The following is a 10,123-nucleotide window of genomic DNA, read 5'->3' as shown; positions in this document are numbered from 1 at the left end:
GATTTTTAAACAGTTAAAAAAGAATCACAAGAAGAATCATTTCATGTCATGTGAAATTATATACAAGTCTAATTTCACTGTCCAGAATAAAAATCTTATTGTAAAATCACCATTCATTTACAAACTTTCTATGGCTGCTTTTGCACAAGGACAGAGTTGAGTAGTCATGACTGACAGCCTGTGGCTCCAAAGGCCTAACAATTTTATGTATGGACTTTACAGAAAAAGATCTGCCAACATCTTCTCTACAGTATGAAGAAAACATGCTCCTTCAATAAGGAGCTAAGAAAAAGCAAGAGAAAAAAGTCCCTCCAACTCATTAAATACAGTTGTGGGCCGTATAACTTTGCTGATCCCATCAGCCCAGCTAACACAGACTGTTTTCACAGACTTCTTATCACTTGTTCTCTTCATCTTGAGACTTCACCTATTTCACAAATTAGTCACTATTTCCTGATTTGATATAAACTCAAAACTGTAACTCTGTGGACTTGGAGCAGGCAAGAAGTTAGGAATTTCTTAAGATTTCTTCTATTTGGGAACATTTTGTGTCAACTGATCCAGCTGGGTACTTTGGGAGATACAAACTTTAATAAGGCTTTGTCCTGTAGTCTAAGTGTAGTTTTGAAGGAGGGAAGCTTGGCCTAATCTTATAACAGCATATGTGGAGCAAACCCCAAAGACATGCTGAATTTTACATTTCAACATTTCACAAACTTCTGCATTTCTCCTGTGTTTGGGTTATCGGAGTGTTGCAGCATTGCAGACCTGGCCAAATTCTTTCAGTTCCTTAAAGTGTTTTTCATTTTACAATGTTCTGCATGTTTACAAAGAAATGTCTGGATTCTCCAGAGCACTTGGGGGTCATTTGTTAAGAAATCCCTTAAGCAATAATTCGACTGGGATGTAGTGACTGCTATAGAAAATTTAAGGAAAAAAAAAACAAAAAACAACTCCCCCTGAATGAACAGCTTTCAAAAATCATTTGGGGAAGGAGTTTGTAAAAATTCAGCTAGTTAATGGTAATATTTTTTTAGATTAGAATATCTTTAATTTAGTATAAATTTCTAGTAGATGTAATCAACTGTGTTTTCAATGACATTCAGTTAATGATAATGTTGCTTGTTAAGTATTTTATGAAGTTATATGGTAATATTTTTTTCCACGGAGTTTCAGAAGCTATCATTTCAGTGAAAAATTAATGTGGAATAAAATGTGTGTTAATGTATAGATAGGAATCACCTTCCATTCCCAGCAAGGTTCTGAACGATTCCTTCACTCGAATCTCCCCTTAAAGGCAGCCCTTCTCGAAGTGGAACTCCCGCCCAGACCGGCACTTGTCACCTGCACGCTTCGATCCATTCTGACACAGCCAACCCCAGTCGGGACAACCCTTCCCTGAACCTCGACTCCCGCCACCAGGTGGTGCAAGACCAGGAAGCGGGTCGCACTTGCGGTTTCTTCGCAGTTACCTCAGCGGCGCTCTTAGCGATCTGAAAGCTGGAACTCTTGAAAAGCCCCACCACCTTCACCTGAAGCGGCTGCTCGGGTGGCGACCGCGAGATGCACGGAACCGAGTGCTGCTGGCTCGCCATGCCTGCGCGCGGGGACTCCTGGGGTCACAAACACTGCGCGTCGCCAGGGCAACCACCGCGCGGCCCCGCCCCCGCTGCTCGCGGGGAAAAGGGGGCGGGGAGAGGGGCGGGGCGACGGGCGGGGCGGTCGGCGAAGGCCCGGCCTTTCCTCAACTTTGCGCCTGTTGCTGTCGAACCGGCGGAGAGGCTGGAGAGGACCCATAGGCAGTCGCCACCAGGGACGAGCTTCAGAGAAAAGGAACGCGGAGTCCACGTCCCGAGTGCCTCAGTCCGGTTCGCCGCTGCCCAGAACCTCCTCTGGGAGCCCCCACCCGAGGAGCCCCCAACCGCCCCCGCCTCTGGGATCCCTTTGGGATCGCCCAGGGTACTCCAGCGCGGCTGTTGCCTCGGGTCAGCGCCAGACTTTCCGTGTTGGAGTACCCTGGGTTGGGGCCCCGCCGGCCGGTTGCCTGGGTAACGCGAGAATCTGCCCCCAGGCGCGTGCACTTGGGCGCCGCGGCCTTCCGGGGAGCGCGGGAGCCGGGCGACCACCTGTACGCAGTGCCCCCGGGAGGACCGCCGCCCGCCCGTGTCCCCCGCCGCGGCCGTCGCTCTGGAGGCCGAACCGTCCCGCGCCGCCCAGCGTCCCCGCCATGAAGCCCAACTTCACCCTGCGACTGAGGGTCTTTAACCTCAACTGCTGGTGAGTGCGCCCCCTCACGCGGGTCTGGGGCCGCGTCCCGCCCGCACCCGCACTGCCAGAGGAAGGAGGCCTTCCTCACATCCGGGCCACGGCGCTCCCCTGCCCTACAGCTTCGGGGTGCGGGGGGCAACCCGCACCTCCACAGCCGGCCCCTGGCCCCAACTCCGGTACTGCCCCGGAGCGCCGAGCGCCCGCAGCCGTCACCTCCCCCCTGCGCTTCTCGTCCTCAGGGGCATTCCCTACCTGAGCAAGCATCGCGCCGACCGCGTGAAGCGCCTGGGAGACTTTCTAAACATGGAGAGCTTCGACCTAGCTCTACTGGAGGAGGTGGGGTGCGGAACCAGGCTGCAGGGGGGCAGCGGCGGTGGGGGCGCTCTCCCAGGGGGAAGGGCCGGGAAGGTATCTTTAACCCCTTCCCCCAGGTGTGGAGTGAACAGGACTTCCAGTACTTGAGACAGAAGCTGTTGCCCACCTACCCAGCTGCACACTACTTCAGGAGGTGAGCAGCCAACTGGCCTGGAAGCCTAGTTTCAGACCTTGAGGTGCTTGGCCTGCCAGCCCCTCCTCCCTATGCTGCCTGCACCCTGCTTCCTCTTCCCCAGCATCCTCTCCTCTGGGTGTGGAAGCAGAAGGTGGAATGAGGAAAATCTAGCTCTACAGCTCATCAGACTTACTCTCAGGCCGTCCTATCACCCCACACAAACAACTAACACTTTGTGAGCTTCCATCAGCTGCAAAAAGAGAAAAAAAAGCTGATAAGAGCTGGGGGAAAGGGCTGGGTATTTCCCTGCTTTTGTGACCGCTAACCAGGATTTGGCTTTCAGTGGCATCATTGGCAGTGGTCTCTGTGTCTTCTCCAAACACCCAATCCAGGAATTCACCCAGCATGTCTTCACCCTCAATGGCTACCCCTACATGGTGAGCCTGATCTCGAACTCATCCACCACCCTCCCCCACCTCCACTAACACATGGTAAAGGAGGTAACCTTCCCAGGACTGCAAGGGATGGGCAGAGAGAGGGTTGCAGTGCTCTGAGTTCTGTCCCACTCCTGCCTGCAGATCCATCATTGTGACTGGTTCTGTGGGAAGGCTGTGGGGCTGCTGGTACTCCATCTAAGTGGATTGGTGCTCAATGCCTACGTGACCCACGTGAGTGAAGCCCACAGTGCTTAGGGCTGGGAGAGGCAGCCTGGTCCTGGGAGGGAGAGAGGGGACACCTTTGGTGGAGTCGCCTTGGGGTGAGTTGTAGGGGCAGGATTCCTAAGGTCAGTAGGCAGAGGTCACACATTTTACCAAGCACCATGCCAAATGACAAACTTGATTTACATCTGCCCTTGGGACCTTGAGTCTCACCTGTTACTGTCTCCTCTATCTTTTGCAGCTCCATGCCGAGTACAATCGACAGAAGGACACCTATCTAGCACATCGCGTGGCCCAAGCTTGGGAACTGGCCCAGTTCATCCAGTGTGTGAGCCTGGGCTTAACAGGGGAAATAGGGTGGGATCGAGGGATTGAGTGGTGGCTGTAAGGTCCCACTTTTAGGGCAGAACTGATGAGGGAAGAATTCCTGCCTCACCATCTTGGTTCCTCCAGCCACACATCCAAGAAGGCTGATGTGGTTCTCTTGTGTGGGGACCTCAACTTGCACCCAAAGGACCTGGGCTGCCGCCTGCTGAAAGAGTGGACCGGGCTGCATGATGCCTATCTGGAGACCCGGGACTTCAAGGTGAGGACCTGTCTAATTATTTCCCCACCTACGCCCTCAGCCTCTTTCCCTCCTCCTTCCCCTGCATCCTCACTCAAGCCCACTCTTCACCTAGGGTTCTGAAGAAGGCTGTACAATGGTACCCAAGAACTGCTATGTCAAGCACCAGGAGCTGGGGCCATTTCCCTTGGGCATCCGCATCGACTATGTACTTTATAAGGTCAGGCCTCTCCCCGCCGCACCCACCATGTCTCTTCATCTCTCACCAGGCTGTGCTGATCCTTTGTCCAGCTGGTCTAGTCTTACGTCACTGGCAGCTGGAGAATGGATAGCCAGGAACTGGTTCTCTGGAAACATACTTCCAAATAGAAGTTTCTCTTTGGCCCTTTTCCTAGGCAGTGTCTGGGCTATACATCTTCTGTAAGACTTTCAAAACTACTACAGGCCATGACCCTTACAGCGGCCCCCCCTTCTCTGATCATGAGGCCCTGATGGCTACCCTGTGTGTGAGACACAGCCCCCCGCAGCACAACCCCAGCCCTACCCATGGTGAGTCATCTGTATCCTTTTCTTTGGCACTTCCGCACCACAGGTATGCCCTCCACTCTGACTGTTATTCTGCCTCCCCACTCTCCTGCCTTGTAGGACCAGCAGAGAGCTCGCCGTTGACCAGTGTGCTAAGGGAGGCCTGGGCAGAAGTGGACCAGGGCATGGCCCAGGCTCACTGGTGGGCCACCATGGCCGGCTATGCAGTTGGTCTAGGGCTTCTTCTCCTAGCGTTGCTGTGTGCCCTGGCGGCCGGAGGATGGATCAGGGAAGCTGCTCTACTGCTCTGGACCCCCAGCGTAGGACTGGTGCTGGGGGCAGGTGCCTTCTACCTCTTCCACGTGCAGGAGGCCAAGGGCTTGTGTAGGACCCGGGCCGAGCTTCAGCATGTGCTGGGAAGGGCAAGAGAGGCCCAGGATCTGGGCCCGGAGTCTCAGCCAGCCCTGCTCCTAGGGCAGCAGGAGAGAGAGAGAGCTGAGGAACAATAAAGCTTGACACTTTTGTGGCTCGGCCTTTTTCCTTGTAGAGGCAGTGACTGGGGCCAGGGGTCAGTGTGATTGTCACAGTGTAGACCTTTGGGCTCCCACCCGTCTGCCCTCCCTGCTCAGTCCCCACCTCACACCTGCAGCTAGCCAGAAGTCCTGTTTATGTCAGAAACTTTTTATTGTAAACACTGAGGCACTCTCCCAGGCAGCCCAGATGAACACAGGGTAGCACTGTCCTGGGGTAAGGCGGTCTTCCTGGCAGATAAGTCAGGCAGCCTGCCCTCTTCTAGCCCTGGACCCCGGGCTCCGAGGCCAGCTCACTGAGCCTGCGCTCCTCCTGGAGGCGGATGAGAGCATCTCGCTGGTTCACCACATCCAGTAGCTTCCTCAGGACCTGGTCCTCAGCCTGCCGATCGGCAGCTGTCTTTAGGGTTTCTGAAGGGAGGAGATGAAGCTTAGAGGACAGAGGATGCGGCAGAGAGGCACAAGAGGCACAGCCTAATCCTAGCCTGTGTGACTTCTACAACCCCTGCTGTTTCCCACCCTGTGAAATTGGCTTATCAACACTAATGGTTTTCTAGCATTGTTAGCTGCAACATCATTCTTAAAGGAAATCTGGTGTAAAAGCTGAGTTGTGCAGCTCTGACTGAAGGTGCAGAGTAGGCGCTTGGAGCCCCATCCTCTGGTGTCCTTCAGTTCAAGAGGCAATTCAGGAGGCATTTCAGCCTCAGAGGTACTCAGATTGGAAGACTGTTGCTGGGCAGTATCTGCAGTCACGAGGCTTGTGCAAATAGCAGCCTCTCCCCACATCCTGCTTACCTTCCCGGTTCATGTAGGTTCGCAGCTCTTGGTCCAGCTGCCACTGTTTCTCCTCCAAGTTCAGCTCCTGCACTCTGTGGAGGGCAGGAATAGAAAAGGCACAGATGCCTAGGGTGAGCAAAGCCCTGGCTGGGGCCTGCCTGACTCAATGCCACTGTCCCCCACTCCCCAACCCTGACACCCCTTACGTGATCATGAGCTCAGCCTCCTCAGCCACTAGGCTGTTTTTCTTCTGGACGAGCTGTAGCAGCTGTTCCACCCATAATGCCTTTTGCTTTTCAGGGGAACCTGATAAGGAAAAAAGGGGGCCAGTCAGGCCTCCAGCCAGGATCATAGGAGTCGTGGCATGAGGAATAGAGCCTGCTGTGAGCCAGACCTAGCAGTTTGGGGGTTGCTGGGGGCAGAACACAGTGCCAGGAGGCAGAGGTCTCCTAGTTTTATCCCTCCCGTATCTTTACTCACTGCTTTGGCTCCTCAAAGCCAGCTCCAGCTCTGTGCCCCTGGCCTCCAGCTCCCTTAGAGCAGCCTCGATCTCATTTAGTCGCCGCTGGATGGCCTGAGGAGTACAAGACGGGGTCCAGGAGTCTCATGATTGCTCAAGAACAGAGTCCCAGGGGAGCTCTCATCCCCAGTCTCAGGATTCTAACCCCATCAGAACCTCGGAACCCTGAGGCCGCACCTGAGCCTTGCAGAACCGCTTCATCTCCTCCTCCTTGGCCCGGCGCAGCAGAGTCCGACGCCACGTTGGATAATTGTTCATGGTGCCTGAGTTCTTAGCCAAGTTCCTCAGAAACTGTGACAGAGTCAGTGGATAGGGGTTGGGGAAGCTCCATTTAAGAAGGACCAGAAAGACCCTAGACTGGAAGTGGGGTAAGTCTGATAGAAAAGGTAGAGGCTTAGGGACATGAAAGAGTCAGACCACGTGAGAAGGCAGTTTGGGCTCAGAAGAGGCTGGGTGCTGTGGGTTTCTCCTGGGTGAGGGGAGGCGTGTGTTGAGTGGATGTGTGCTGGCTTGGGCAGAATAGGTGGCCAGGTTCTTCCCACTCACATGTTCCATGTCTGAGTCCAAAGGCACATCTTCCTCTTCCTCTGTTTCCTCTTCACTGGAGGAGGACCTCTCTTCTTCCCCCATTTCCATGGCCTCAAGAACTGAGCAGGACGTGGACATGGGCTGGAATCCCCACGACCTCCCTCCCCATGCCCCACATACCTGTCCAAGAATCCAAAAACCACCCATGCCATCCCCACCCTGAGCCAGCAGCTACCTTGAGGGCTCTGGACTGGCATTCCCCAGCCCTTGAAGCTTGCTTCCAGGGCTTGGTGGGCCAAAATGGAGCAGCTTCGCGGGGGCTTGGGTGGCGGCTCCATTTCAGGGTCAGGGGTGAGATGAAGGGAGGATAAACGCTGGCGTTCTGGGCTGGAGAGGCGAATCAATCGACGGGTGGGCTGGATGGGGTTTGGGACAGGACTGGTCCCTTGATGGAGGTCCACGGGAGTTGCGGGGCCTGATGGCGTGTTATCCTCACTCAGCATGGGAAGGTCCTAGAAAAGCCACCAGATGTTCTGGTCAGTGAGTGACCTGCCCAGCATGGGCTGAGGCTGCCCCTTGAGACAGATGTGGTACCTGGCATTCATCCATTTGTGCCATTTACTGAACAGTGTCAGGCAGTGTTGTGGATACTTGAAATATGTCAGTAAGTAAAACAGGACAAAGATCTCTGCCATCATGGAGTTTACACTCTCGTGGAGGACATTCAGTTTCCCCCCATTCACTCTGCTGGGCCGGGGAGCCCTTTCCTCCTCCTCACCCCCCCACCACACACTTCCACAGCTTTTACCTGACTCTCAGGACCTCTATCGCTGCTATCTTCTTCGTGGCCTGTCTGAGGCAGGTGCTGGAGGCAGTATAAATATCCTGAGAAGGTGGGAGAGGGAAGGAGGCATCAGATGTAGGCAGACCAAGGATCAGATATTCAGTCTATCAGGGAAGGTGGGGGTGACAAGACTGCATTTGTTGGTGAATTTCTACCAGCCTCCTGGTTTCTCAGAACCCCACATTTGGGGCTTTGGAGGGGACAGAGAAGACTGAGCTTAGGAGAAGAAAGCGTAATCTTTAGTTTGTTTTTCTACCTCATGCGCAGCACCCCAGTTCCTCTCCAGTTTCAAGCTCCTGACCCTGCCTGGTAGGGCCAAATGCAGAGTCCCTCTGAATGCCTCCCAGGCCAACTCACCATCTCCTGGGTGCTGCCTATAGCCACCTGGCCATAATGTGGCCTCACAGATATGACAGCGGAAGCAGCTCCGGTGGAAGAAACGGCCATCAGCACAGAGGCGTTCCAGGATATAGAGGTGTTGCCCACAAAGTGCACACAGATCCTCAGCACTGGCCTGCAGTGACCCCCAGGTCCCAGGTCAGCTGGAGTCAAAGCCAAGGTCAGCCCTTCCCCTGAAACACACCTCCCTGCCCTTCCCAGGTCTTTGCCTGCAGACAGGGCCCCCGTGCTCACGTCCTGCTGCTGGGATGGTGGTGTCATTGGTTCATCGGGCTCTGGGACAGGTGGCTCCTCAGTACTTGGGGTCTCAGCCTCTACCTGAAAAGGCCAAGAGGTAGAGGGACAGGGTCAGTTAGGGAGTCATGTGTGCAGATGAAAGAACTGGAAGGGAAAGGTGGTGAGACTGGATGGGGGGTTCGGTACAGGAGCTTGGGTAGCAAGCAAGACCTGGGGGACAGGACGTGGGAGAGCACCTCAGGGAAGGGACTGTCCAGCCCCTGCGTGCACTTACCTCCAGGCGAGGCTTCTTGCCACCAGCATCCTCCCCATTTTCCTGCAACAAGCCCTACATTCTAAGCATGGGCTCTGAGCCCCCACTTCTTTCCCCCAACTCTGGATGTCGTCCTCTTCATCTCAGGGACCCCCACAAGAACCCCACTGCGCAGCCCAACCCCACCCAAACTCTCTACCTGAGTCCGGGTCCGTTGCAGGGTCCTCTGCAGTTTGCCAAGGAATAGTACAGCGCTGGCAGCGCCTGGGGAGCCTTGGCTGACCGAGCCTGTGAGGAGAGTCGTGGAGATCAGGGGTGATACTATATCCCCAGAAGAGAGCTATGAGCCAGCCCAGAAGGCTAAAGGATACCTCTCCCAGGATGTCCGTTAGAGGGCGCTCTCTTGCTTGCTCTGTCTGTCTGTCCCTCTCTCACACACACACACCCTCATCGTCCCACCCTTGTCTTCCAGCTCACCTGGGTTGTGTGGTACGCTCTTGAAGGCACTATGGAAGTGGCTGAGGTAGGCAATGAGGCCAAGTGGGTCACTCCCTGCCACCATCGCCTGTGCGGACAACACTGGTGTGATGCCCAGCTCATGCTCTGCCATCTTCAGCGCCCAAGAAGTAGCTTCCAGAGCCCCCATTCCCTGGAGCTCGGAGGGTTCCCTATGGGGCAGCAGGGAGAAAGGTCAGTGGGAGACCCAGAACTTGAGCCCACAGAAAGGGGAGGGATAGCGGGAAAGGGAGGCAAGAGCAGGAAGGGTTTTTATTCTCCGCTGCACACCCACCACCACCCAGCCAATCACAACGGCTTCTGGCCTTGGGGGCCTCCACCACTCACAAAGCTCTCCCTAGTGAATGCATGCTCATGGGCAGAGGGGCAGGAGTACTATCTCTACGGAGGTGAAGCGACTAGAGCAGGATTATTAGCAAGTGATGGTGCTGGGATGCAGTGGCTGTGCCACCTCCTACATGGTGATCCCCTGTCATTCCACACTGCCTGGAGGGGGCGGTGGAGAGGCATGGAAGAGAGGAAGGGTCTATCAGGAACCCCCAAGCCCAATCCCTGACTCACAGTAGGGCGGGCCGCAGCCGGTGCACCAGGGCACACAGAGCCAGCCCATCAGCCCAGGAGGAAGACAGGTCAGTGACATGGACTCCTGGGTACCCAGCCGTCTGCTCCTGGCACCAGCGCAGCAGCTCCTCCTGGGAGCCCACTGCCCCTAGGAAGAGGAGGTTGCACTTGTACCCAGGGCACCCCAGCCCGCAGAGAGAGCCCAGCTGCTGGCTGTGGGGTCTGTATGGGAGCCAGAAGCAGGGACCCACCCCGACTGAGCACCAGCCTAAGAATGTGAGCAGCACCTCCTTCATCCCCATTTTCTCATTTGAAAAAAAATCTTTTGGGGGGATAAAGTAAAATCACTGCTAGCCACAGAGAGGCCAGCGGGCTATGAACTGAGGGGCAAGGGAAGCCCAGAGGCTGAAAGGAGAGGCAGGGTTGGGGGCTGCCCGGGGGGGAGGGGGAG

The 10,123-nt window shown here is 55.2% G+C and overlaps 3 protein-coding genes across 4 annotated transcripts in view; 1 reads left to right on the top strand and 2 right to left on the bottom strand.

Annotated features, from left to right (window-relative positions):
• The window catches only part of PPIL6 (peptidylprolyl isomerase (cyclophilin)-like 6), a 36,627-nt gene extending 35,017 nt beyond the window's left edge, over nt 1–1,610 (bottom strand). The window contains exon 1 of the mRNA XM_010856627.1: nt 1,473–1,610. Within this exon, the coding sequence (XP_010854929.1) occupies nt 1,473–1,595 (123 nt within the window). The 5' untranslated portion in view covers nt 1,596–1,610. The remainder of the gene's footprint in view (nt 1–1,472) is intronic.
• Nucleotides 1,611–1,748: 138 nt separating this feature from the next.
• On the top strand, nt 1,749–5,033 carry SMPD2 (sphingomyelin phosphodiesterase 2, neutral membrane (neutral sphingomyelinase)). 2 transcript variants are annotated; one of them, XM_010856625.1, is made up of 11 exons: nt 1,749–1,985; nt 2,072–2,277; nt 2,508–2,604; nt 2,700–2,776; nt 3,102–3,195; nt 3,337–3,426; nt 3,659–3,741; nt 3,871–4,003; nt 4,098–4,202; nt 4,378–4,531; nt 4,628–5,033. In XM_010856625.1, the coding sequence occupies exons 2-11, from the start codon at nt 2,228–2,230 to the stop codon at nt 5,014–5,016; spliced, it is 1,272 nt and encodes a 423-aa protein (XP_010854927.1). In that variant the 5' UTR covers nt 1,749–1,985; nt 2,072–2,227; the 3' UTR covers nt 5,017–5,033. The 2 variants fall into 2 exon arrangements, with proteins under 2 accessions (XP_010854927.1, XP_010854928.1); XM_010856626.1 differs by lacking the exon at nt 1,749–1,985 and having other exon boundaries at nt 2,039–2,277.
• A 134-nt stretch (nt 5,034–5,167) lies between these two features.
• The window catches only part of MICAL1 (microtubule associated monooxygenase, calponin and LIM domain containing 1), an 11,812-nt gene continuing 6,856 nt past the window's right edge, over nt 5,168–10,123 (bottom strand). The window contains exons 14-27 of the mRNA XM_010856691.1: nt 9,673–9,820; nt 9,073–9,263; nt 8,795–8,883; nt 8,617–8,658; nt 8,340–8,423; nt 8,064–8,220; nt 7,671–7,747; nt 7,098–7,374; nt 6,881–6,981; nt 6,512–6,625; nt 6,295–6,388; nt 6,021–6,120; nt 5,833–5,906; nt 5,168–5,448 (exon numbers count right to left, since the gene is read on the bottom strand). Coding sequence (XP_010854993.1) covers nt 5,300–5,448; nt 5,833–5,906; nt 6,021–6,120; nt 6,295–6,388; nt 6,512–6,625; nt 6,881–6,981; nt 7,098–7,374; nt 7,671–7,747; nt 8,064–8,220; nt 8,340–8,423; nt 8,617–8,658; nt 8,795–8,883; nt 9,073–9,263; nt 9,673–9,820 — 1,697 coding nt within the window. The 3' untranslated portion in view covers nt 5,168–5,299. The remainder of the gene's footprint in view (nt 5,449–5,832; nt 5,907–6,020; nt 6,121–6,294; nt 6,389–6,511; nt 6,626–6,880; nt 6,982–7,097; nt 7,375–7,670; nt 7,748–8,063; nt 8,221–8,339; nt 8,424–8,616; nt 8,659–8,794; nt 8,884–9,072; nt 9,264–9,672; nt 9,821–10,123) is intronic.

This window comes from Bison bison, unplaced genomic scaffold (genome assembly GCF_000754665.1).
Source record: "Bison bison bison isolate TAMUID 2011002044 unplaced genomic scaffold, Bison_UMD1.0 scf7180017864373, whole genome shotgun sequence".
In the NCBI taxonomy this organism is placed as follows: domain Eukaryota; kingdom Metazoa; phylum Chordata; class Mammalia; order Artiodactyla; family Bovidae; genus Bison; species Bison bison.
This window is presented reverse-complemented; position numbering and strand designations above follow the sequence as displayed.